General features: G+C 45.6%; 1 protein-coding gene across 1 annotated transcript in view; it reads left to right on the top strand.

Moving 5' to 3' along the window:
* acss3 (acyl-CoA synthetase short chain family member 3) overlaps positions 1-23,715 on the top strand; it is a gene marked incomplete at its 5' end in the record, with an annotated part of 101,391 nt that overhangs the window by 45,838 nt on the left and 31,838 nt on the right. The window contains 3 exons of the mRNA XM_083662602.1: positions 2,484-2,564; positions 3,305-3,400; positions 8,057-8,208. Coding sequence (XP_083518728.1) covers positions 2,484-2,564; positions 3,305-3,400; positions 8,057-8,208 — 329 coding nt within the window. The remainder of the gene's footprint in view (positions 1-2,483; positions 2,565-3,304; positions 3,401-8,056; positions 8,209-23,715) is intronic.

Raw genomic sequence — 23,715 nt, 5'->3', positions numbered from 1 at the left:
CTCATGTGCACGCTCCACAGCAGGCCTCATGTGCACGCTCCACAGCAGGCCTCATGTGCACGCTCCACAGCAGGCCTCGTGTGCACGCTCCACAGCAGGCCTCATGTGCACGCTCCACAGCAGGCCTCGTGTTCATGCTCCACAGCAGGCCTCATGTGCACGCTCCACAGCAGGCCTCATGTGCACGCTCCACAGCAGGCCTCGTGTTCACACTCCACAGCAGGCATCGTGTGCACGCTCCACAGCAGGCCTCGTGTGCACGCTCCACAGCAGGCCCCGTGTTTACGCTCCACAGCAGGCCTCGTGTGCACGCTCCACAGCAGGCCTCGTGTTCACGCTCCACAGCAGGCCTCATGTGCACGCTCCACAGCAGGCCTCGTGTTCATGCTCCACAGCAGGCCTCGTGTGCACGCTCCACAGCAGGCCTCGTGTGCACGCTCCACAGCAGGCCTCGTGTTCACGCTCCACAGCAGGCCTCGTGTTCACGCTCCACAGCAGGCCTCGTGTGCACGCTCCACAGCAGGCCTTGTGTTCACGCTCCACAGCAGGCCTCGTGCACACTCCACAGCAGGCCTCGTGTGCACGCTCCACAGCAGGCCTCATGTGCACGCTCCACAGCAGGCCTCGTGTTCACGCTCCACAGCAGGCCTCATGTTTACGCTCCACAGCAGGCCTCATGTTCACGCTCCACAGCAGGCCTCGTGTTCACGCTCTACAGCTGGCCTCGTGTGCATGCTCCACAGCTGGCCTTGTGTGCACGCTCCACAGCAGGCTTCGGAGCTCATGCAGGATGAATAGCTTGTGGGCATGTTCAAATAGAAAATGGTCTGCACCTGGCCATTACTACCCCTTTGTCTTTGGCCAACAGATGATAGAAAATACCCACTGCTGGCTAGTTTCGGGACGTAATAGAGTGCCAAAGTCACGCCCTCTTCTGGGTTCTGCATGGGGTGTCTATACGAAGGATCAGCGTGACATCACGACACCGCAAAACACCCGGAACGGCGGCAGTTTTAGTATGAGTTGTGCCAAACAAACGTTAATATCTCAAAAACTATACATCACATCGCTTATAATTTGACATTCTGAGTGAGAGCAGAAGTAGCTCAAGAGTTTGATGTATAAAATATGCATGTCGTGTTAAAGTTGTGTGAACTGTCACAGTTTTTAAAATGTAAACAGGGTCAGCCGGCTGGAGTCAGACGCTCAAGCTCAGGCTCCATAGGGTCCCATTGGCGCAGTTTGTTTACAAAAATGCAGATCGGCTGATCCCTCGTATGGTCTCTCGTGATTCTGAATACTAGCGGACCCCCGTGGGAGTTAGCCCCACCCAATCTGCACCCCCAAGTGGGCCATGGCATAGCATGGCCATGCTGTGGCATAGCTGGGGCTGGATAAAGTTCTGCTAACTCACTCACTCACTCACTCACACACGGACACTTCTCATTCTTACTATAGGATAGCGGAATCGCTTGGTTTGTCCAAGTAAAACTCTAAGGATTTTACAAAACGTCAATGAAAAAAGTGAATGGCAAGACTTTGGCACTCTATAGCGCTCTTAGCTCTAGCTAAGATGTAGCTGTATTATCCTTTCAAGGTCTGGAAAAAAATCTTTCATATTTGTCTCCTCTCATCTTTATTATTGCAATTTACACAGAGGAGCTGAGTCGCTCCTCTGTGTCTTGGCTCCAGGTGGTCCGAAATACCACCGCTAGACTTTTAACCAATACACGTCGTAGGTCACACATTACACCAGTGTTAGCCACTCTAGATTGGTTTCCCATCAACCGCAGAATGTATTTATTTATTATCTTAATCACCTATGAAGCTCTTCACGGGCTGGCCCCACTTTATAGATCTGAATTATTGTGTCCCTTGGCCAAAGTGAGATCACTGAGATCTCTCAGGTCTTCTGACCAAAGGCCTTCTGACTCTCCCAAAATCCTGGCTTAAAACTAAGGGAGCGCAAGCTTCTTCAGTTGTAGCTCCCACTCTGGAACTGTCTTCCTTTAGTCATAAAAACACAGTCAGTGGATAGTTTTAATAAGCTTTGAAAAACTCACTTGTTTCGTCAACACTTTGTTTTGTAATGTATGTTTGCCTTCTGTGCAGTTTTAATATTTTTATATTGTTATTTTCTGCTTTTCTGTTTCCAACTTTCTGTTTTATTTCTGTGTATGTTAGTTTATTTACTGTACTTGCTAGTAAAAAAAAAAGTACATAACTCCCCAGTTTGGGCTAAAGGCAGACAATGAACTGGAGAGAAACAATATAATTCTGGTTTTATGAACTTGAGGACGTTCACATCATCTTGCTTGTTCACAAAATGTTTATACAGTGCCATTTATTACAGGGAAAATGAGTGGAATTGCATGTGAATGTGAAAACAAGAGCTGTTGTGTTTGGATTGATATTGAAGCCTGCTCCTTTGCCTAGCACAAAACTGTCCAGCAGTCTGATCTGTTTCTTATCTCGTCCCCCAGGGTATTGTGCGAGACACTGCGGGCTATGCTGTGATGCTGAAATGGACCATGTCAAATATTTATGGGCTCAGTGCCGGAGATGTAAGGCAATAAAGCAAGAGTTAGTACCGTGCTGCTCGAGAACAAAGCATGCAGTCAACAACGAGATGGATTGTTGGCTACTTGCCGTAAGATTTGATCGCCATGTCTAATATAAGTTGACTCAGGGGTCATAACTTCTGGTGTGTTGTGGTTGATTTTTGTATTTTTATTTGGTGGGCACAAAGCAAAAGCATCTTACCGTGACTGTATACATTGACTGTATACTTTTCTAGCATTGGTGGGTAGGAAAATTAACCCATAACCCAAATGGTGTTAGTAGGGATGCACAGATATGAATATTTTGGCCGATACGATAACAACGATATTAACATTGGGCCGATAACTGATATTTACCGATATCGATATGATCTGTATAAAAACAAGTTTCTATGATAATCAAATGTTATGGATACTCAAAAATGCGTTTTACATTTAGAAAACCCCATAGGTTTACAGTATCACATTGTTTCCTCTCAATATGAAAATTTTGGCCGATACTGATATTGACATTGCTGTTCATTTGCTCATCGCACCGATATATAAAAAAAAAAGACTAACATGGGCAGATACCAATATAATCGCCGATATATCATGCATCCCTAGGTGTTAGTGTGCATGCTGTCCACCTATTGAGCTACAATCAGTACATTGTGTGGTTTCACAAAATAATAAATGTGAGCTGATTTTACGGTATATGGGTGAGTATGTAGTACACATATTCACCTTTGTCTCTGTTGCAGGTGTGGTGGGCAGCATCTGACCTGGGCTGGGTCGTCGGCCATTCCTATATCTGCTACGCCCCACTGCTCCACGGCAACACAACCATCCTCTATGAGGTGCGACCAGTGGTTCCCAACCTTAGGGTCACGACCCTAAGTGGGGTCGCCTAGAATTCAAATAGTCACCTGAAATGTATTAAAAAACAAAAAACACACAATTTAAGACTAGCGAAGATGATTAGGGTCACCAGATTTTTTTTTTTTTTTTTTTTTAAGTAAGAAAGTGATCATCTCCAAGATTTCAGTTTTCTTCTCTTGGGTGACACCTATGACGATGAGTGGTAATTGCAGGTGAGATTCAAACTGTCAATGGGCTCACTATCACATAGATAGTGACTTTAATTATTATTTTTTAGATGAAAATGTTTGAGATTATAACTTTAAATCAGGATTCTGAGAATAAAGTCAGAATTCTGAAAATAAAGTCAGAATTTTGAGTTCAAAGTCAGAATTCAGGGGAAAAAGTCAGGGGGAAAGAAGCATACTGTTACATGTGACATCACTGATGATGTCACTAATGATTATTATCGATGGATGTACCGGAATTTGAATGTCTAGGGTCCCTAGATTTTTGTAACGTCAAAATCGGGTCACAAGCCAAAAAGGGGGGGAAACCCTGGACTAAACCAAGGAAAACTATCAAGCAGTGTGTTACTATAGGTCAGGGGTTCCCAACCTTCTTTGTGCCGCGGACTGGTAGATAGATGGAAAAAAAGTCGCGGACCGGTTGTCAATTTTAATACCGGTAAAAAAAATTTTTTTTTTTTTTTTTTTAATAAACGTAGGCTATAATATTATAGGCTGTGTGGTAGTTAAAACATAGTTTCAAGTTGACTTTATTTATGTTTGTAGTTGTTTTCTTTGGACCGGGCTCGCGGCCCGGTACCAAATGCGTTGCGGCCCGGTACCGGTCCGCGGCCCGGTGGTTGGGAACCACTGCTATAGGTGACCTGGGCAGCTTTGCAGTGACTTTTGCACAGGAGATTTGATGTTGGTTGGGTCTCTGTCTGCTCTGCCATATTTGGCTACTGGCAGCAGTTTGTTTGACTGGGATCCATTTCAAGACGTATTGGACTGTTTGACACTGTTGCCATGTTTTCAGCTGTTTGACTGCTGCACTCCACTGTCAAGAGCCAGACTGCAGCTCTGCCTATTCCAATCCTCCTCCTTAAACTATTTCAAATTTATGCACCATCTATTCTGTAACCCTCTGGAGGTGATGGTGAAATGGAAGTTCAGCTTGCTTGCAGTATTGTCTGAGAGGCCATTTACACCTGGCACTAACATGCATTTTCTGTGATCAGATTGCAATCGGATAGTGCTTCACCACATTAGCCTGATTTAATTTACACCTGGCGTTAACATGCGTTTTGGGTGATCAGATTGCAATCAGTGATCACCCAAAACGGGTGTCCTCTCCATCCGCATACTGTTGCTGTATGCAGATTGAGAGGACACATTGCATTTACACTTGTGTTCAATGTGGTCACAATGCATCCCTGACCACCTCCGGAGTTGGTTTGGCCGATCAGATCGCAATCTTGGGGGTGTTTACACCTGTACTTTCAAGTGGTCAAGCACTACCTGATTGCAATCTGATCACAGAAAATGCATGTTAGTGCCAGGTACTGTATAAATGGCCTCTCTGTTGCAATGGTATTGAAGCAGCATTGACATTTTGACTATCGCGACAACACTATTTTATCCAAACAGCCAACAGTCCATATCCATTCACAACCTGATGACGTCCACCCACAACTTCCTCATGTAGCACACATTACTCCTTAAAGATAACCAGTAAAGGGATAAACTATCCTTAACGTGCATTTTGCACACCCGCTTGATATTAGTTTGTCGGATTATTATTGTTGCTTTGTCTTGTGAGACCAATATCCATCGGCTGGTGGAGTCCCCATGCAGCCTGGTTTGATTTGTGGAGGTTTATTAGGATGTTAGAACTTCTGCAGAGTGACCAGAACTGAGTGGGAATGCTGTTTCTTGTATCTGCTTATCTTTCCCTGTGTGTCTTTACATTGTATTTCTTGGGGTGATGGCCATTCATTACATTAGCACTCCAGCGGGCAGCAGCAGTGCTGTGCGCTGAATTAATTTGCCTGCTTTAAATCAATGTTTGAGTCAAGCCTTGCTGTTTGTCTAATGTAGCCCTCGTTCTAGTTCTGGCATGTTGCTGCCCAACCTTCTGTCTCTCCTCTGATCAACTCACAATGCAAATATTTAGCCAGAAAAATGACAGGCAGGACTCACTCCATGCTGCTGTTTACCATTCTCATTTCATATACAATTATCTCTCTGCAGGGACGGCCTCACGCTGGAGACTCTGGAACTAGATATTGGAGGCTCTAGTCTAGCCTACAGGCTTCTTTTGCCTATACCACGACTTTCCACTTACCACGAAGTTTCATCACAATATGATATTATATCGATTATATGGACAATACGATATTTTCAGATAAAGTCTGCCACGATACAGTTCGATTCAATTCAGGGGCCTGTGATCGATATGAGACGATCTCATATGCCCATTTAACACAATCAGGTATATTTATTTTATATCAACTCATTAAAAAGCAACAAAAATATTTGGCAATTTTATTTCTGAGCTCTTCCAGATAAGAATCTTATTTTTTTATATAAAAATAGACCTGATGTTCAATATAAAGTTCCATATTTCTCATGTTTAAGTGCAAATGTTTTTTTATCAGTTAACTTGAAAAGTCCTTGAACACCTTTCAATCATGAACATAACATAAGCCATGCACATCTATGCTTCATCACCTTGGATTTACAAGGCGTATCTTAATGATGACGATATATATATATATATATATATAGAATCTAGAATCCTATAGAATCTTCCTTTGTTTTATATATATATATATATATATAAAACAAAGGAAGATTCTTGATGAGAGAGAAGGAATGTATCCCATATACTATATACTCTAATTTTCAGGGAGGGACCGCACACTCCAGGACTTGACTTTTATAGAAAAATGTATTATTAAGAAGACAACGCGTTTCGCTTGCGCTTCTTCAGGTCTTACTGAGTGACTGTTCCAGTCAAACTAATATAGTGTGTGGCAGGAAGACACACCCACCAACACACCGGTTGTCAATTACCATCAGATCATACAGGAAACACAGCAATCAGCAATAGCCTACATAAATATGTTTACATCATAGAAAACAATAAACAATACATAAATATGTTTACATCATAGTAAATGATCATTACGCAGCATACATGTAGAGAGGAATAACATACGGCCATAAATCCAATGACATGAATAAATTAGCCTACATGCTTAGTCCAAAAAGGAATTGAGTACCAGACTCTCATTTAGACCATAAGGTTCAACAGTATTCAGTGTAAAAATCCAATAAGACTCTCTCTGTAGCAGTAGTTTGTGAATATCGCCACCTCTAGTCGGCAGGGAAACCTTTTCAATCCCCATGAATCTGAGAGTAGATGCCGCACCATGCCCCCTCTCACTATAGTGTCTGGCAATGGCGTATAACATATTGCCGTTTCTAATAGCGGCTTTGTGTTCGGCGATGCGTAATTTAAGACTACGCTTCGTCTGTCCAACATACACCATACCACAGGGACATTTTAAACAGTATATCACATGGGTTGTATCACAATTGATGAAACCCTTGACCTTGTATTCCTTCCCTGTATGTGGGTGGTGAAAGAACTTGGTCGACATTCCATTGGAACAGTGGGTGCACTTCCCACAACGGTAGCTACCGTATAGTTGGCCACACTCCTTACACAGCCAATTGGAGTTATCACTCAGAGATTTGTAGACTGACGAGACAACAGAGTCCCTTACGTTTCTACCTCTTCTGAAACAAAATCGTGGAGGATGGCTGGCAATGTTTTTCAAGTTAGGATCACATTTGAGTATATCCCAGTGTTTACGCACAATGTTACTAATAGCTTGGGAGGAGGCGTTAAACTCATATATATATATATATATATATATATTGATGTTGTATCGAATCCTCATACACCCCTACTAGACACAATACTTGATACTCGATAGTGCAATCCTTTTTTCTAATCCATACATTTTTTGGCCCCATCTGTGATCTGTCTGGAAGGCAGCCTTCCAGTGTGGCTTTTCATTTCAAACAGCTGCTGTGTGAATATCCATGGTTTCTAGTTCACAGCTGAAGTGAGTTCATCCAGCTGAACATCACAAAAAGACTAATCAAATGTTCTTGCTCAAATTCAGGCAGTATAATAATAATAATTCATTTATTTTGTATAGCGCTTTTCAAAACCCAAAGACGCTTAACAGTAAAACAAAAAAGACAAGCAACAGGCAACAGAAACAGACAACAGGCAACAGATACAGGCAACAAATACAGGCAACAGGTACAAATAACAGTGGCGGTTCAGGGCAAGGTTGTATGGAGAAGCAGAGGAGAGGAAGAGAACAGAAGGGAGGGCCAGGGGGGAGAGGGGGAAGGAGGGGGGGCGGAGGGTGATGGTTTGGAGGAGGTGGTCAGGCGTAGGGGAGCTTGTAAGCTTGGGAGAACAGATAGGTTTAGTTCAGATATATAGTTCACTCTATCTGCTCCTCATAGACTATCAGCTGTCTGCTCAGCCGATCATATGATTCACGTGTTGGCATCGTTCCAGTTTGTGAACTAACCGATCGTCACTATCCTGTCTGTTTGTAGGGTAAGCCGGTGGGCACGCCAGACCCCGGGGCGTTCTTCCGTGTATTGTCTGAACACGGCGCTTCCTCCATGTTCACGGCGCCCACCGCCATCCGAGCCATCCGCCAGCAGGACCCAGATGCTGCGTTTGGGGGAAAATACCCCCGGACTAGGTACACCTCAACACACCACACAACATGCAATGGCATAGAGCCGAGACTGAACAACAGAGGTGGAAAGAGTACTGACAAATCCTACTCAAGGACAAGTATTGTTACTTTAGTCAAAATTAACTCACGTACAAGTAAAAGTACTAGTCCAGGAAATTACTCAAGTAAGAGTAAAAATGTAGCCTATTTAAAAGTACTCAAAGTACTCGGGTGGGGCTGGTATTTCCCCTCTATTCCTTGGACCCGGGCCAGGCTCGTGGTCATATATAATGCCCTTTCTTTTTCTTTCTTTATAATTGGGGTAATATTTGGTGTGATAATCAGAATGATATCTGTACATTGTAACCTTAGAACCTTATCAATCACTGTATTATTCATGAGATTGAACAGACAACACAGATATAGTTTATATAAACAGCCAACTTCCTAAGGAAATTTTGGGTTCGGGCTGGGCTCTGCTCAGACAGAACGTGGATGGGCTCGAGTCGGGTCTGGCTTTTTTTTTGGGAACGATGTAATCTCTAATTTGGCATTACTTAAAAAATGTTTTATATTTTAATTATGTACCCCAATACATTTCACACATCTAACACATTAGGTGTTACCAATAAGCTGCCCCTGTCTTGTCTTTCATACTGAACAGACACAGTCCCAATGCTACTGTGCTGTTTTCATAGTGCAAAACAAAAATCTAAATTTACTCAGTGTATATTTTAAAATACTCAAGTAATATCTATTGTTAAAATTACTCGAGTAAGAGTAAAAGTATAGCATTATAAAAATACTTAAAGTACAAATCCTCAAAAAAATTACTCAAGTACATGTACTCGAGTACTTTTACTTGAGTACTTTCCACCTCTGATGAACAACTTCTTTGTTATTTCTACAAAATAAGTGATAGATGAGAGAATATATTGTCACATTTTTTCAGGGTTTTGTGTTTTCAGGGTATTGTGTTTTCGCTTTAGTTTAACCCCTTCTACTGGTTGGTAACATTTTCTAAACTCTGGGGCTTTTCAAGCCCTGTCAAAACCCTTTGGATATCACAAAAAATATGTTATCACCAGGGTGCTTTTCTTCATTTCTGAAAAGTTTACATTTCTGAGATGCAATGTTTTCAACCAGCAGCGAGGATATGCTTTTGATGTTACACCGTGGAAATGAAAAACATCATCATAAGGAGCCCGCACACCAGCCAGTTAGGGTATTCAGAAGTTGATAGTAACCAATAAAAAGGTTATTTATTTTGAAGAATTTAAGCCAAACTATCATCAGTGCTCATATAAAGATTGACTGATACGCAGACTGAATCGTGTTTTTCAGACATTTTGTGTATGGAGAAATGCAGACACTTTCCAATCAATATTTCTCCAAAATAGTGGACAAACAAGCCAGGTGATTCATATCATCATAATTCATGGTAAATGTTAACAATACTTTTTGCATCACCTCACATCACCCATGCTGTTATCAAGCTATGAATTAGCTATTAACTTGTTGTGGTCATTGATTGGCCGGGTTTATCTAACTTTCAAATCAATATGTAATCCTTAGATTTCTTGACATCATATCCGGGGGATAATGTCAGTACATTCAAGTAAAATAAAGACAGCTTATTCCGTACAAATGTGCCGCACGAAACACAGATGTGCGTGTGTGTGTGTGTGTGTGTGTGTGTGTGTGTGTGTGTGTGTGTGGGGGGGGGGGGGGGGTGGGGGGGGAATCTCACATGAGGTCCCCAGGTAATGCTAGTCCCGTGTGAATAGGAGGTTGTGATCAGCAACTCTGAAACACCAGTTGATGATGATGTGTTGGAATTGTCCCATGTGGCCGCTGGTGTTTTGCACAGCCTGTCCAGCCTCTTGTTAGTCTGTGGCCATCTGTTGATGCACAGCCCTCTCCCAGCATCATCACTCACAGTCTGCACCCTCAGCCCAGCCCCTCCCCCAGCATCATCACTCACAGTCTGCACCCTCAGCCCAGCCCCTCTCCCAGCATCATCACTCACAGTCTGCACCCTCAGCCCAGCCCCTCTCCCAGCATCATCACTCACAGTCTGCACCCTCAGCCCAGCCCCTCTCCCAGCATCATCACTCACAGTCTGCACCCTCAGCCCAGCCCCTCTCCCAGCATCATCACTCACAGTCTGCACCCTCAGCCCAGCCCCTCTCCCAGCATCATCACTCACAGTCTGCACCCTCAGCCCAGCCCCTCTCCCAGCATCATCACTCACAGTCTGCACCCTCAGCCCAGCCCCTCCCCCAGCATCATCACTCACAGTCTGCACCCTCAGCCCAGCCCCTCCCCCAGCATCATCACTCACAGTCTGCACCCTCAGCCCAGCCCCTCCCCCAGCATCATCACTCACAGTCTGCACCCTCAGCCCAGCCCCTCCCCCAGCATCATCACTCACAGTCTGCACCCTCAGCCCAGCCCCTCTCCCAGCATCATCACTCACAGTCTGCACCCTCAGCCCAGCCCCTCCCCCAGCATCATCACTCACAGTCTGCACCCTCAGCCCAGCCCCTCCCCCAGCATCATCACTCACAGTCTGCACCCTCAGCCCAGCCCCTCCCCCAGCATCATCACTCACAGTCTGCACCCTCAGCCCAGCCCCTCCCCCAGCATCATCACTCACAGTCTGCATCCTCAGCCCAGCCCCTCCCCCAGCGTCATCACTCACAGTCTGCACCCTCACCGCAGCCCCTCCCCCAGCATCATCACTCAGGGCCAGCCCACTGGGGCTTTTCATCAGGATGGATAACAAACAACGGCAGATCACTTCCCATACTCAATCACACTGTGTGAACCTGCTGCTCCACACTCTCTGTTCAGGTAAGGGTCACCTGTAGCTCAAAGGGGAAATGAATAGCATTTATCATAGCATTAGTTTGACCCAGGGAGTCAAATGCAGCACTTTGTTAGTTAATTGTTTGGTCTGGTCCTACAGAGCCAACAGGTCTGTAGACAATGCCATAAACATGGCCCTCCACTACATTCTCGCACACCTGCACACTTTGTGGACTTTAGCTCAGCCTTCGATACGATCAGCCTGGCCCTGCTCCACGAGAAGCTCTCCCAGCTGGGCGTGCCAGACTCCATCTTCAGATGGTCCACAGACTTCCTGACGAACAGGAAGCAGCACATAAGGCTGAGGAAGCATGTTACAGACTCCCGGACCATCAGCACTGGAGCTGCCCAGGGCGGCCTCCTCTCTCCATACTTCTTCTCCCTGTACACACCAACAGCTGCACCTCCAGCCATCAGTCTGTCAAGCTCTTGAAATTCGCAGATGACACCACCCTCATAGGGCTCATCGCTGATGGAGATGAGTCTACGTACAAGCGGGAGATCGACCATCTGACTACTTGGTGCAGTTAAAACAACCTGGAGCTCAACGATCAAAAGACAGAGGAGATGGTTGTGGACTACAGGAGAAACGCAGCCCCACCATCCCCCATCACCCAGGGTGACTCTCCAGTCAACACTGTGGAGGCCTTTCACTTCGTGGGTTCCATCATCAGCCGGGACCTGAAATGGGAGCTGACTATCCGAGCTCTCACCAAGAAGGCACAACAGAGGATGTAGTTTCTTCGGTGTCTCAGGAATTTCAAAGTGCTTTGGTTCTTTTCTACACCTCCACTGTCGGATCCATCCTCACCTCCTCCATCACTGTCTGTATGCTGCTGCTGCCCTCAAGGACATCTTCAGACTGCAGCGCATCCACCATGCTCAATAGCTGATCAGATGCAGCCTGCCAGCCTCCTTCCCTTCAGGACCTGCACACCACCAGGATGCTGAAGAAAATGATGGCTCCCATCCAGGCCATAAACTTTTTGGCCGAACCAGAACTTCTCCTCACAAGGACAGGTTCTTTCCAGCTGCCATCCACCTCTTCAACAAGACCCGAAAGCCCCCACAAATAAGGACTTTATCACCTCCCGGTGCCCCCTGAGCACAGCCGGCTCGGTAACGGTTTGGGGTCCCCCCCACTGACATTATCTTACCCCCCTCCCCCCAATCATATGTCACTTTAAAGAACTGCACTTTATATTTTGTGATTGCTTTTTCTGTACTGCTTTGTCCTCTACTATTGATGTGACCGCTACGCTGCGTACTTGCACTAAGTCAAATTGCTCATTTGTAGTCTGCTTACTTACTGTGGCTATTAAATTGAAACTTGAATCTTGAATCTTGGTACTGCAAAATGTGGCCCTGATGTTATGGCATCAATTCAGCACTCTCCTTCTGTTCAGTAGTTTGAAGATGCCCCTAAGCACACAATCATAAAGCAATTCTGAGTGCGGATGACCTATGGCCCTGATGAATCATTCAGCAACTCTGGCATTGTGTACTGAATGCGATAGTCTTTGGTTGCTTTTCCTTAGTGGTGAATCCATAAAACCTTCTAAATGCTGTTCCTAGAGGGGGAGATTCTTTTTTTCTCTGTGATGTTTTGCCACAAATATCAATAGCATTTATCCTCTTAGATTCTGCCCTGCCACAATCTGTCATTTCAGTCACATTCGACTGTGGTGTAAAATGTCTTCTTCTTAATGTGTCTTTTCCCCTTGCAGAAGGCAGGTTGGTGAAAGATTACTGTAATTGCCTGTGGCACTCAGGAAAGGTCACCTTGCCACAATGGCAGTGATGAAACGTGGTTTCATTTTGGTGCTAACTTCTGATCAGTTATCACTCTGTTGGATGTTTAATCCATTTGAGGCATCAGAGGAAAGCTTTTGAAAAAATCCCATCAAGTAGCCTATCAAGAGTGGCGTCCGAGGAGTCTCTGACACAGGGGACAACCATTGCCAAGGAACTCATTCTGAAGGAATGGAAGTCTCCCTCCTCACCCTCTTTTCAATTGTGGCTGACTGATATGACCTCTGTTATACGGATGGAGAGACTTAGGTTCCTGAGGACCAACTCACTTAAGAAATGTTCTGCTATTTGGGACCCATTTCTAGCCTATTGGGGATGACGGGTGATTCGCCGGGCTGGTTTCCCATGGACCCCCTATGTGGGATCACGGGCACAATACCTCTTACAAGCATATAAGCACCTTACGCAACTCGTAGCACAACGTAATACTGAATGTCGATAATATTTTCCCCCCTCTCGTATGTTTTTTTCTTCTTTTGTTTTCCTGAGTCTGAGCCTGTTTGTTTGTCTTGTTCGTATGTTAAAAAAAGTTGAAAATAAAATATTGGGGGGAAAAAGAGTGCCGTCCGGCTAGTGCAGCGGTAGATTCCTTGCCTACCAACACGAGGGTCGGTCGCAGGTTCGTGCCCCGTGTTGCCTCCGGCTTGGTCGGGCGTCCACAGGCACAGTTGGCCAACTTGGCCGTGTCTGTGCCGGGTGGAAAGTCGGATTAAGGGTATGTACGCGTCCTGGTTGCTGAACTAGCGCCTCCTCTGGTCTGTCGGGGCACCTGTACAATTGTGGAGAAAAATGTGGGGGAGAATAATAAAAATAAAATAAAAACCTCTCAAGATACACCAATCTTTCTTGATCTTGACGCGTGAACTCTTGTGTCTTTGGTCCTGTGAACTCCTGGTAGTATTCTCTCTTTACATTGCACTCAAGTCAGCAGGCTATAGGCCAGGGAGTTCTGTGTGCTGTAGAAACACATGAAAAATTCATCCTCACACAGTGTCTGTGGCCCTGTAGCCTAATGGACCTGAATCTAGTCAGTGTATTTTGTCATCTCCCAACACATTGAAGCATATGCCACTACAGTATAAATCCAAACGCTGCTGGACTTAATTGAAAGTGAGCTGAGACCTTTCAGAAAAATCTCTGTTATTATCTCTTTATTATCAAAAACATAATTTCATGCCAGAGAGGCTTCAAATGGTAATTTGATACAACTCAGCCATCCTATCTAGGGCATAGTGACACTGCGAGACATTTGCTTTCTGTGGCACCGCCTCGCCCTGTAATGGCCCCAGCCGCGTACTATTATAAATGTGCTGGAGCGATATTGCTTGTCACCGCGGATGTGAAAACGTCATTGAGAAATGGGCAGCGGGGCCGCCTGCTGCAGAGACGGCGGTGAGGCAAAGGGGCAGAGACTTGGTCACTTGTTTAAGTGTGAGGCCCTGAGCTTTGAGTTTGTTGAAAACACTGCCGGCAAAGTGCAGGACTCCGGTCGTTTGAGTTTGTTGAAAACACTGGTGGGCAAAGTGCAGGACTCCGGTCGTTTGAGTTTGTTGAAAACACTGCTGGGCAAAGTGCAGGACTCCGGTCGTTTGAGTTTGTTGAAAACACTGCTGGGCAAAGTGCAGGACTCCGGGCGTTTGAGTTTGTTGAAAACACTGGTGGCAAAGTGCAGGACTCCGGTCGTTTGAGTTTGTTGAAAACACTGCTGGGCAAAGTGCAGGGCTCCGGTCGTTTGAGTTTGTTGAAAACACTGCTGGGCAAAGTGCAGGACTCCGGGCGTTTGAGTTTGTTGAAAACACTGGTGGGCAAAGTGCAGGACTCCGGTCGTTTGAGTTTGTTGAAAACACTGCTGGGCAAAGTGCAGGACTCCGGTCGTTTGAGTTTGTTGAAAACACTGCTGGGCAAAGTGCAGGACTCCGGGCGTTTGAGTTTGTTGAAAACACTGTCGGCAAAGTGCAGGACTCCGGTCGTTTGAGTTTGTTGAAAACACTGTCGGCAAAGTGCAGGACTCCGGTCGTTTGAGTTTGTTGAAAACACTGGTGGGCAAAGTGCAGGACTCCGGTCGTTTGAGTTTGTTGAAAACACTGCTGGGCAAAGTGCAGGACTCCGGTCGTTTGAGTTTGTTGAAAACACTGCTGGGCAAAGTGCAGGACTCCGGGCGTTTGAGTTTGTTGAAAACACTGGTGGCAAAGTGCAGGACTCCGGTCGTTTGAGTTTGTTGAAAACACTGCTGGGCAAAGTGCAGGACTCCGGTCGTTTGAGTTTGTTGAAAACACTGCTGGGCAAAGTGCAGGACTCCGGGCGTTTGAGTTTGTTGAAAACACTGGTGGGCAAAGTGCAGGACTCCGGTCGTTTGAGTTTGTTGAAAACACTGCTGGGCAAAGTGCAGGACTCCGGTCGTTTGAGTTTGTTGAAAACACTGCTGGGCAAAGTGCAGGACTCCGGTCGTTTGAGTTTGTTGAAAACACTGGTGGGCAAAGTGCAGGACTCCGGGCGTCTGAGTTTGTTGAAAACACTGGTGGGCAAAGTGCAGGACTCCGGTCGTTTGAGTTTGTTGAAAACACTGGTGGGCAAAGTGCAGGACTCTGGTCATTTGAGTTTGTTGAAAACACTGTCGGCAAAGTGCAGGACTCCGGTCGTTTGAGTTTGTTGAAAACACTGGTGGGCAAAGTGCAGGACTCCGGTCATTTGAGTTTGTTGAAAACACTGTCGGCAAAGTGCAGGACTCCGGTCGTTTGAGTTTGTTGAAAACACTGGTGGGCAAAGTGCAGGACTCCGGTCGTTTGAGTTTGTTGAAAACACTGTCGGCAAAGTGCAGGACTCCGGTCGTTTGAGTTTGTTGAAAACACTGCTGGGCAAAGTGCAGGACTCCGGGCATTTGAGTTTGTTGAAAACACTGGTGGGCAAAGTGCAGGACTCCGGTCGTTTGAGTTTGTTGAAAACACTGCTGGGCAAAGTGCAGGACTCCGGTCGTTTGAGTTTGTTGAAAACACTGCTGGGCAAAGTGCAGGACTCCGGTCGTTTGAGTTTGTTGAAAACACTGGTGGGCAAAGTGCAGGACTCCGGGCGTCTGAGTTTGTTGAAAACACTGGTGGGCAAAGTGCAGGACTCTGGTCATTTGAGTTTGTTGAAAACACTGTCGGCAAAGTGCAGGACTCCGGTCGTTTGAGTTTGTTGAAAACACTGGTGGGCAAAGTGCAGGACTCCGGTCGTTTGAGTTTGTTGAAAACACTGCTGGGCAAAGTGCAGGACTCCGGTCGTTTGAGTTTGTTGAAAACACTGTCGGCAAAGTGCAGGACTCCGGTCGTTTGAGTTTGTTGAAAACACTGTCGGCAAAGTGCAGGACTCCGGTCGTTTGAGTTTGTTGAAAACACTGGTGGGCAAAGTGCAGGACTCCGGTCGTTTGAGTTTGTTGAAAACACTGGTGGGCAAAGTGCAGGACTCCGGTCGTTTGAGTTTGTTGAAAACACTGGTGGGCAAAGTGCAGGACTTCGGTCGTTTGAGTTTGTTGAAAACACTGTCGGCAAAGTGCAGGACTCCGGTCGTTTGAGTTTGTTGAAAACACTGGTGGGCAAAGTGCAGGACTCCGGTCGTTTGAGTTTGTTGAAAACACTGGTGGGCAAAGTGCAGGACTTCGGTCGTTTGAGTTTGTTGAAAACACTGCTGGGCAAAGTGCAGGACTCCGGTCGTTTGAGTTTGTTGAAAACACTGCTGGGCAAAGTGCAGGACTCCGGTCGTTTGAGTTTGTTGAAAACACTGCTGGGCAAAGTGCAGGACTCCGGTCGTTTGAGTTTGTTGAAAACACTGCTGGGCAAAGTGCAGGACTCCGGTCGTTTGAGTTTGTTGAAAACACTGGTGGGCAAAGTGCAGGACTCCAGTCGTTTGAGTTTGTTGAAAACACTGCTGGGCAAAGTGCAGGACTCCGGTCGTTTGAGTTTGTTGAAAACACTGCTGGGCAAAGTGCAGGACTCCGGTCGTTTGAGTTTGTTGAAAACACTGCTGGGCAAAGTGCAGGACTCCGGTCGTTTGAGTTTGTTGAAAACACTGCTGGGCAAAGTGCAGGACTCCGGTCGTTTGAGTTTGTTGAAAACACTGGTGGGCAAAGTGCAGGACTCCGGTCGTTTGAGTTTGTTGAAAACACTGCTGGGCAAAGTGCAGGACTCCGGTCGTTTGAGTTTGTTGAAAACCCCCCAGGGGGCCTCCAAGTAGTTTCAGGGGAAGCTCAGTGAATGGAAGTGGAAACAATATCGCATTAGTTATCAATAGGAGATCAGAGAGTAGCCTAAATGTGTGTGATTTGGTTAAAGAGATAGTTCAGAGATATAGTAGTTTGGGGGGAATTTGACAGTTTTTCCCAGAGTCAGAAACTAATAAATGCCTCCAGACAGACCTTTTGTTACGATGTCTGAAGTCATACAGCAATATCAGGCTATCTTGGCTCAATTGTGGAGTGTCTATGGGATCAAACAACATAATCATGATCCCATCTTCTGCTTCAACTCAAATCAACGTCTCGTCTCTTCTCACGAAATAGCCTTTGCGTTGGCCCCGCAAAATCAGCTCTAAGCGTATTAACAGCTTCTGGAGTCAAGACATGTGACTCAAGGCCATGGAGTGAATAGCCCCTAAGATTGTTTTCTGCTTTATCACATTGCTCCAAGGTCATGCTGTAAAGATTACTATGGTCTTATCTTGACAAACCTGAGTAGAAAAAAAATCATTTTTAGACTATCAACTTGTGTATTGCACTGAAACGTGTTCAGAAATGGCAGTGTTGTTGCGTAATGTCAGTTACATGTAGTCACTGTCTGAAGTGTTTGACACATCAGCATCACTAAACTTTTGGTATCTTTGAGAATTCCATTGGAATGGGAAGGATGATCTTTGAATTTCAGCTTGTAATACAGTACATGTGTGTCCCTCTGACTGACTTCGGTGCCTTGACCCTGAGGTTGGGCACCAGCCAAACCATCGCCCTCCCACTCGCATTCCTCAGGCCGCATCTGTCAGTGTGAATCTCCCAAATTTAGATTCCCATTGAACTCGTTAGAAAACGTAGCCACAGATCATTTGAATTGTCCCTGAATAACTAGAGCGTAAGGTTTTTCAGCTAGCACACCGGGTCATGGCCCGGACATTGACTCAATCATCGAGTCATTTATTCCACATGTTATTCCGCTCTATTCTTGCAAGGCAGAACGCATCTGACAAATGAAGTGAGCTGCATTGTTAATCCAGGCTGTGTTACTTGATGCTCTTTATCCAGAGAACTGCTAAAGTCAAATAAGCTTCAAGTCCCAGATCAACACATTTACTAACAACCTAGGTCAGAGCCATATTGGCTAGATCATTGGTTCCCAAACTGTTTTTACATACACATTAACCCTGAGGAGTAGCCGGATTGGGCTGATTTTCAGAAATATCGTGATATTTGGGAAATATCACAATTTTGAACATTTACTTTCAGAGGCTGCAGCAGGCTCAGTTTTAAAGCCAGAGTGAGGTTTCTGGTATCATATGAAACTAGAAGACCTAAGGAATCGATTTGTACCAACCATGTCATGCTAGTTTGTCAGGAAGGTAGCTAAATAACACTCCAAAGTTAAGCAAATTTTTGGTGAGGGGAAAAAAAACCATTTTCAAAGGGGTCCTCTTTCTCACAGCCTAATGTTGGCAGGTGTGTGTGTCTGTGTGTGTCCGTTTTGAACCAGCTAGTAGCCTTATATTGTCATTTAGCCTTTCTGCTGCTATTGCATGGTTAAATCAGCAAATTGTATTTTATTGGGGGGCGGCGGGGGGGGGGGTTGGTATACGCAATGGAAGTGGTCCCTGGGAAATTTGGTTTGGTACGTAGTGGTACTTGGATGGAGAATTTTGGGAACCCCTGGGCTAGATAATTAAAAATAGGGCTCGGGGGGGATAGGGAAATACAATTGGGGAGAAAATGGGTGAAAAAATTAAAATCTGCGGTTAGAACAAGTCCAGATGCTGCACTGTCAGCCTAGATAGGTGTGCAGCATGAACTGTTGCTGTACTTGAAGTTACTACAGTCCTGGAATAATCAGGATAACCACATCATTCACACAATGTATTGTCAAGAAGAATGCACTCTATTGCTACACTCCAGTAGGTTAGCTGTCTTTCAGCGAGGATTATGAATCTTCACAGTAGTAAACTGGAATTCAGTTTATAAAAATAGACAGCAAACACGGAATCAAATTAAATACATTATTTTATCTTATTAAAGCCGAATTGGCAAACCGCATGGCTGACTGGTGGTGTGTCTGCCTGGTTGTGTCTCTGCCTGGCTGATTAGCTGGTTGGTTGGAGTATAGGGGAGTCTGTGGTTTTCAGATGGATTGCAGCTGAAGCAGCCGTACGCAGGGAGAGAAGTGCCAGCAGATTGGATGTCTTGCAGAATTAAACATCATTGCTCTTCTTCCTCCTAAAACCGCAAAAAAGAGTCACCTGAGTCCTTTGAGCTTTTTCATTGCTGGGTCAGTCTGTTCAGTTGGTGCAGGAGGTTTCTCTCTTCAGCAGCTGCTGTCTGTTCCTTACAACTCTCGTTCCATTTTGTCCTCCAAGGTCTTTGGTCTTGCCGGCTTCGAAAAAATACAATAGGCAAATAAGCTGTCGTAAAAATGTAATTAATGTTAACAAATCCATTATATTATAGTTTATATTGATATAGCCATGCCTTATATAACTTATTAATCACACACTCTGTGGTGCAGCATGCACCACATAGAAATAGTTTAAAACCTGTGACCCTAGAACAACCGCATAAGAGAGTAATGCTAGAAAAAATAATAAAATAGCAGCTAAGGGGAGAGGGAGAAATTATTTTTTGAGATGAGAGAGGATAGGATTCAGCAGGGAGAGGATGGCGTGATGAGATCTTTCAGTCTAGAAGATGAAAAGTGTCTGCCGGAGAGAGAAGGTCACTCCACCACTGTGCCGGGGGGATCCCTTCACAGCCTCGTAGCCTCGTGGAAGCGTTTTGATTTTGATATGAGCAGTCACACACAGACGGGCGGGGGTGTGGGATGGGTCACAGACGGGCGGGGGTGATGGGCAGGGGTGTGGGATGGGTCACAGACGGGCGGGGGTGTGGGATGGGTCACAGACGGGGCGGGGGTGTGGGATGGGTCACAGACGGGCGGGGGTGTGGGATGGGTCACAGACGGGGCGGGGGTGTGGGATGGGTCACAGACGGGCGGGGGTGTGGGATGGGTCACAGACGGGGCGGGGGTGTGGGATGGGTCACAGACGGGCGGGGGTGTGGGATGGGTCACAGACGGGCGGGGGTGTGGGATGGGTCACAGACGGGCGGGGGTGTGGGATGGGTCACAGACGGGCGGGGGTGTGGGATGGGTCACAGACGGGCGGGGGTGTGGGATGGCAGCGATGAGGGAGAAGTTGTGGATGAGTTGCAGGGCCTGCAGGGAGTGATTCATGAAGCCGGCCCAGTGGGACGTAGCAGTTGTCCAAGCGAGAGGTGACTAAAGCTTGAACGAGGCGTGAGCTTTCTGCTGAGGTAGGGTCTGATTTGATACTTTGGTTTGACTTTGAGTGGCTGCGATGTGGCCCTCGCAAGAGTTTGTTGTCTACTCTAGAGCAATGATTCCTAAAGTGTGGGCCGCGGCCCCCTGGTATGCTGTGAAGGTACTGGGGGTGGGCAGCGAGAGGCATACCTGCCAACATTTTCACAGGAGCCTCCCTATTTTTAACCCTTTCTCCCGCTGTGCTCCCGATTTAATTAATCCTGTTAATCACCAGTCTCATAGTGATATAAATCAAATGGCTCTAGCGGGCTTATTTTTAAAGCCAGAGTGAAGTTACATGAAACTATAAGACCTAAGGCATCCATCCATTCGTACCATCCATGTCATGCTAGCTTGTCAGGAAGGAGGCTAAATAATGTCCAAAGTTAGGCTAAAAGTTAGGCTTTTGACGAAGGAAAAACTACTTTCAAAATGGTCCTTGACCTCTCGATCTCTCACCTCAAAAACACATATCTGAATAAAAATGTGGGTAGCCACGAGTCTCTCCTCTACAGATAAGATATACATATAAATCTTGCGCGCTACGCAGGCTCAATTCCTAGGCTCGATTCCTATGCTCACCAGCTGCGCGAGCTCGCTAGCTCGGCCGCTGCACGGCCTCGTCCGCCCTGCAGCTCGCCCGCTGTGTGGCCTCGCCTGCCTTATTTGCAACTTCACATCACTGATGACATCACTCACTGACACAATTTACTGTCACATCACTGATGATGTATGTCATAGTCACAAATCTTGAATTTGGGACAGAAAACGCTTCTTGCAGGAATCACAGCAGTCTGATCAGGAGTGACAGAGAGGTCTAGTAGAATGTTTTCCAGGGGGAAAGAGACTTTGAGTTGGAGGGCAGATGTCCAACTTGAAATGAGGCAAATAGAGATGAGTGGGATAAGGAGATGGGAAAGAAGAGTAGAATGCAGTTTGACTGCATGTGATGACAGGGCCAAGGGATATAACAACAGGTCCCCTCCACCATACCTGATAGGTGTGACAAGTAGGAGGCAAATCACGACAGCGAGGACTCAGAAACCCTCAGGTCAGCAGCGGTGGCGAGGAGCATCAGGTTGGCATTGTCAGAGGCAGCGAATACGTGTAGGAGGATGAGGACTGAAGAAGAGAGAGAGTCGACTGCGCCGCAGTGTTGTGACAGCGAGCAGTGCAGTGTAAGTAGAGTGGGCTGTCTTCTGCTCCAAAAGGCTTTTTTCTGTGAGAAATAGTGAATCAGCTCAGAGACGCGTTCCAAGAGTCTCAAGGGAAGAAGTCAACCGCAGGCTCTGCTGTGTTACAGTATTTTACAATTGCTTCGGCCCAATTTTCCAGTGTTTCAGTGTACAAAATGCTTCAAGCAAAGAGCCAAACTGACTTGCTAAAATCTTACCGAAGTCAAAAATGCTGTGCTTTGATACAATGTGCACAGCTTTAATGCGGCCTTCAATTGAAAGTTGTTAAGTTATCTTTTATTTATCCTCATGGGGAAATTAATCCTCTGCATTTGACCCATCCTCTACTTAGGAACCTTCCTAGAACTAGGAGCAGTGGGCAGCCACAGTGCAGCACCCGGCGACCAAATCCGCGAGGAAACCCACACGAACATGGGGAGAACATGCAAACTCCACACAGAAAGGACCTGGGACAGACCGGGGTTCGAACCCGGGAGTCCGGGACCTTCTTGCTGTGAGGCAACAGTGCTAACCACTGAGCCACCATGCCAGCCACCGTGTGAACTGGTGTTTACGAGACTGGAAGTCATGTACACGAATGAATGTCACCACGCGGGTTGCTAACAGCCGGGTGGTCCCTGTATAATGCTTTACATTATTACAACCGGGTGGTCCCTGTATGCTTTAGATTATTACAACTGGGTGGTCCCTGTATATGCTTTACATTATTTGTATAGATAAGAATCTTGTGTTACAGCATTATTTGTTCATTTTCAGTTATTACAGCACATTTCAGTCTCCCTACCCAAATGTTTAGTCATTTGGGTGGGTGGGGTCTTGTGTGAAAACACAATCCTTTACAGTAGGGGAGAATAGGGCAAGATGAGCCTCCCCTTGTTTCTAGGCAACCGTACACAAAATGAATCACAGATTGAGCAACAGAAATGCATTTCCATGAATCTGTGATGGAAAAGAAGAGCACATGGAGGGAGAGAGCCATGTCAAAAATTTGATTTTGTTTTCTAATATCAGGGGATTTCTTCATGATAAAGATGTCATAATTCTTGTATCTAAGTGGAAGGAGGTGCATTATATTTTAGTCTAAGGCTTTATAAGGTACAATATGAGCATAACTATGGACCTGATCGGTGCCATGTCAGGCAATTTTGTCAAAATGCTGGTTGTGGAGTAAAATGAGCCACTTGTCACATGTCTAATTAAATTTACATTGTACATTGAGTTAATCATTGAGTCATCCATTTATTCCACTCAATTCCCGCAGTAGCCGACATTTGTACATGGTATTTTCTTAGATCACAGAAGAGGTAATTATGCCACAAGACTACAAACACTAAACCCACAGGGGTTTGGCCTCTATGGGGAAGGCTAAGTAAAAAGAGCAACCAAAGAAGTGTGAGATGCAGATTCTATTTGATCAGTGGGAACGGAAGATAGACAGAATGACACTGAAGAATGACACATATTAAGAAAATCAACAGAGATGTACCAAGAATGACAGACATGCACACACACGTTTTTGATCATTATAAATATCTTCAAACTAGCTCTATAGTTCAATTTAAATTGCATGTAAGGTCAGAGAACCAAAAGACTCACTAGACTAGAGCCATGACAGCAGTCTATAGAGTCACAGGGTTCAACCAGAAGCTGCTGACGGTGCATTCGTTTGACATAGGAAGGACGTTAGATAAGCGCTTCCTACAGTACGTGAAGGTTTCAGCTGGTAAATGAACACAACTTGAGAACTTGGGGTTTTGGCAATGGACCACGGTTTCTCTGACTTATTGAATGCTGACGTTACCAACCACAAAATACCTGCAGTCAAGTCTATATGGAATGATATAGCCTATTGATTTCAAATACAGCAACCAAAACAAATGAAAGTCATTTTGTGCATTTAAAATGCAACTATGATGTTTGTTTTGCTTTAAAACATTAACCCGGATGGATCACTCATTGTGTGTTACGCATGTTAAAAGCTCATCAGGAGCAACCAACGTCTACAGAAATCTATGAAGATAGCATCTTAATGGCTTCAAATACTTCCATGCCTTTTTTAAACTTATTTATACAAGGGGCGTCTCACTGAGAGCAATGCTCCCTTTTTC

Source organism: Poromitra crassiceps, assembly GCF_964638095.1.
Source record: "Poromitra crassiceps genome assembly, chromosome: 2".
In the NCBI taxonomy this organism is placed as follows: domain Eukaryota; kingdom Metazoa; phylum Chordata; class Actinopteri; order Beryciformes; family Melamphaidae; genus Poromitra; species Poromitra crassiceps.
The sequence above is the reverse complement of the archived record's forward strand: the minus strand, read 5'-3'. Positions and strand labels throughout refer to the sequence as shown.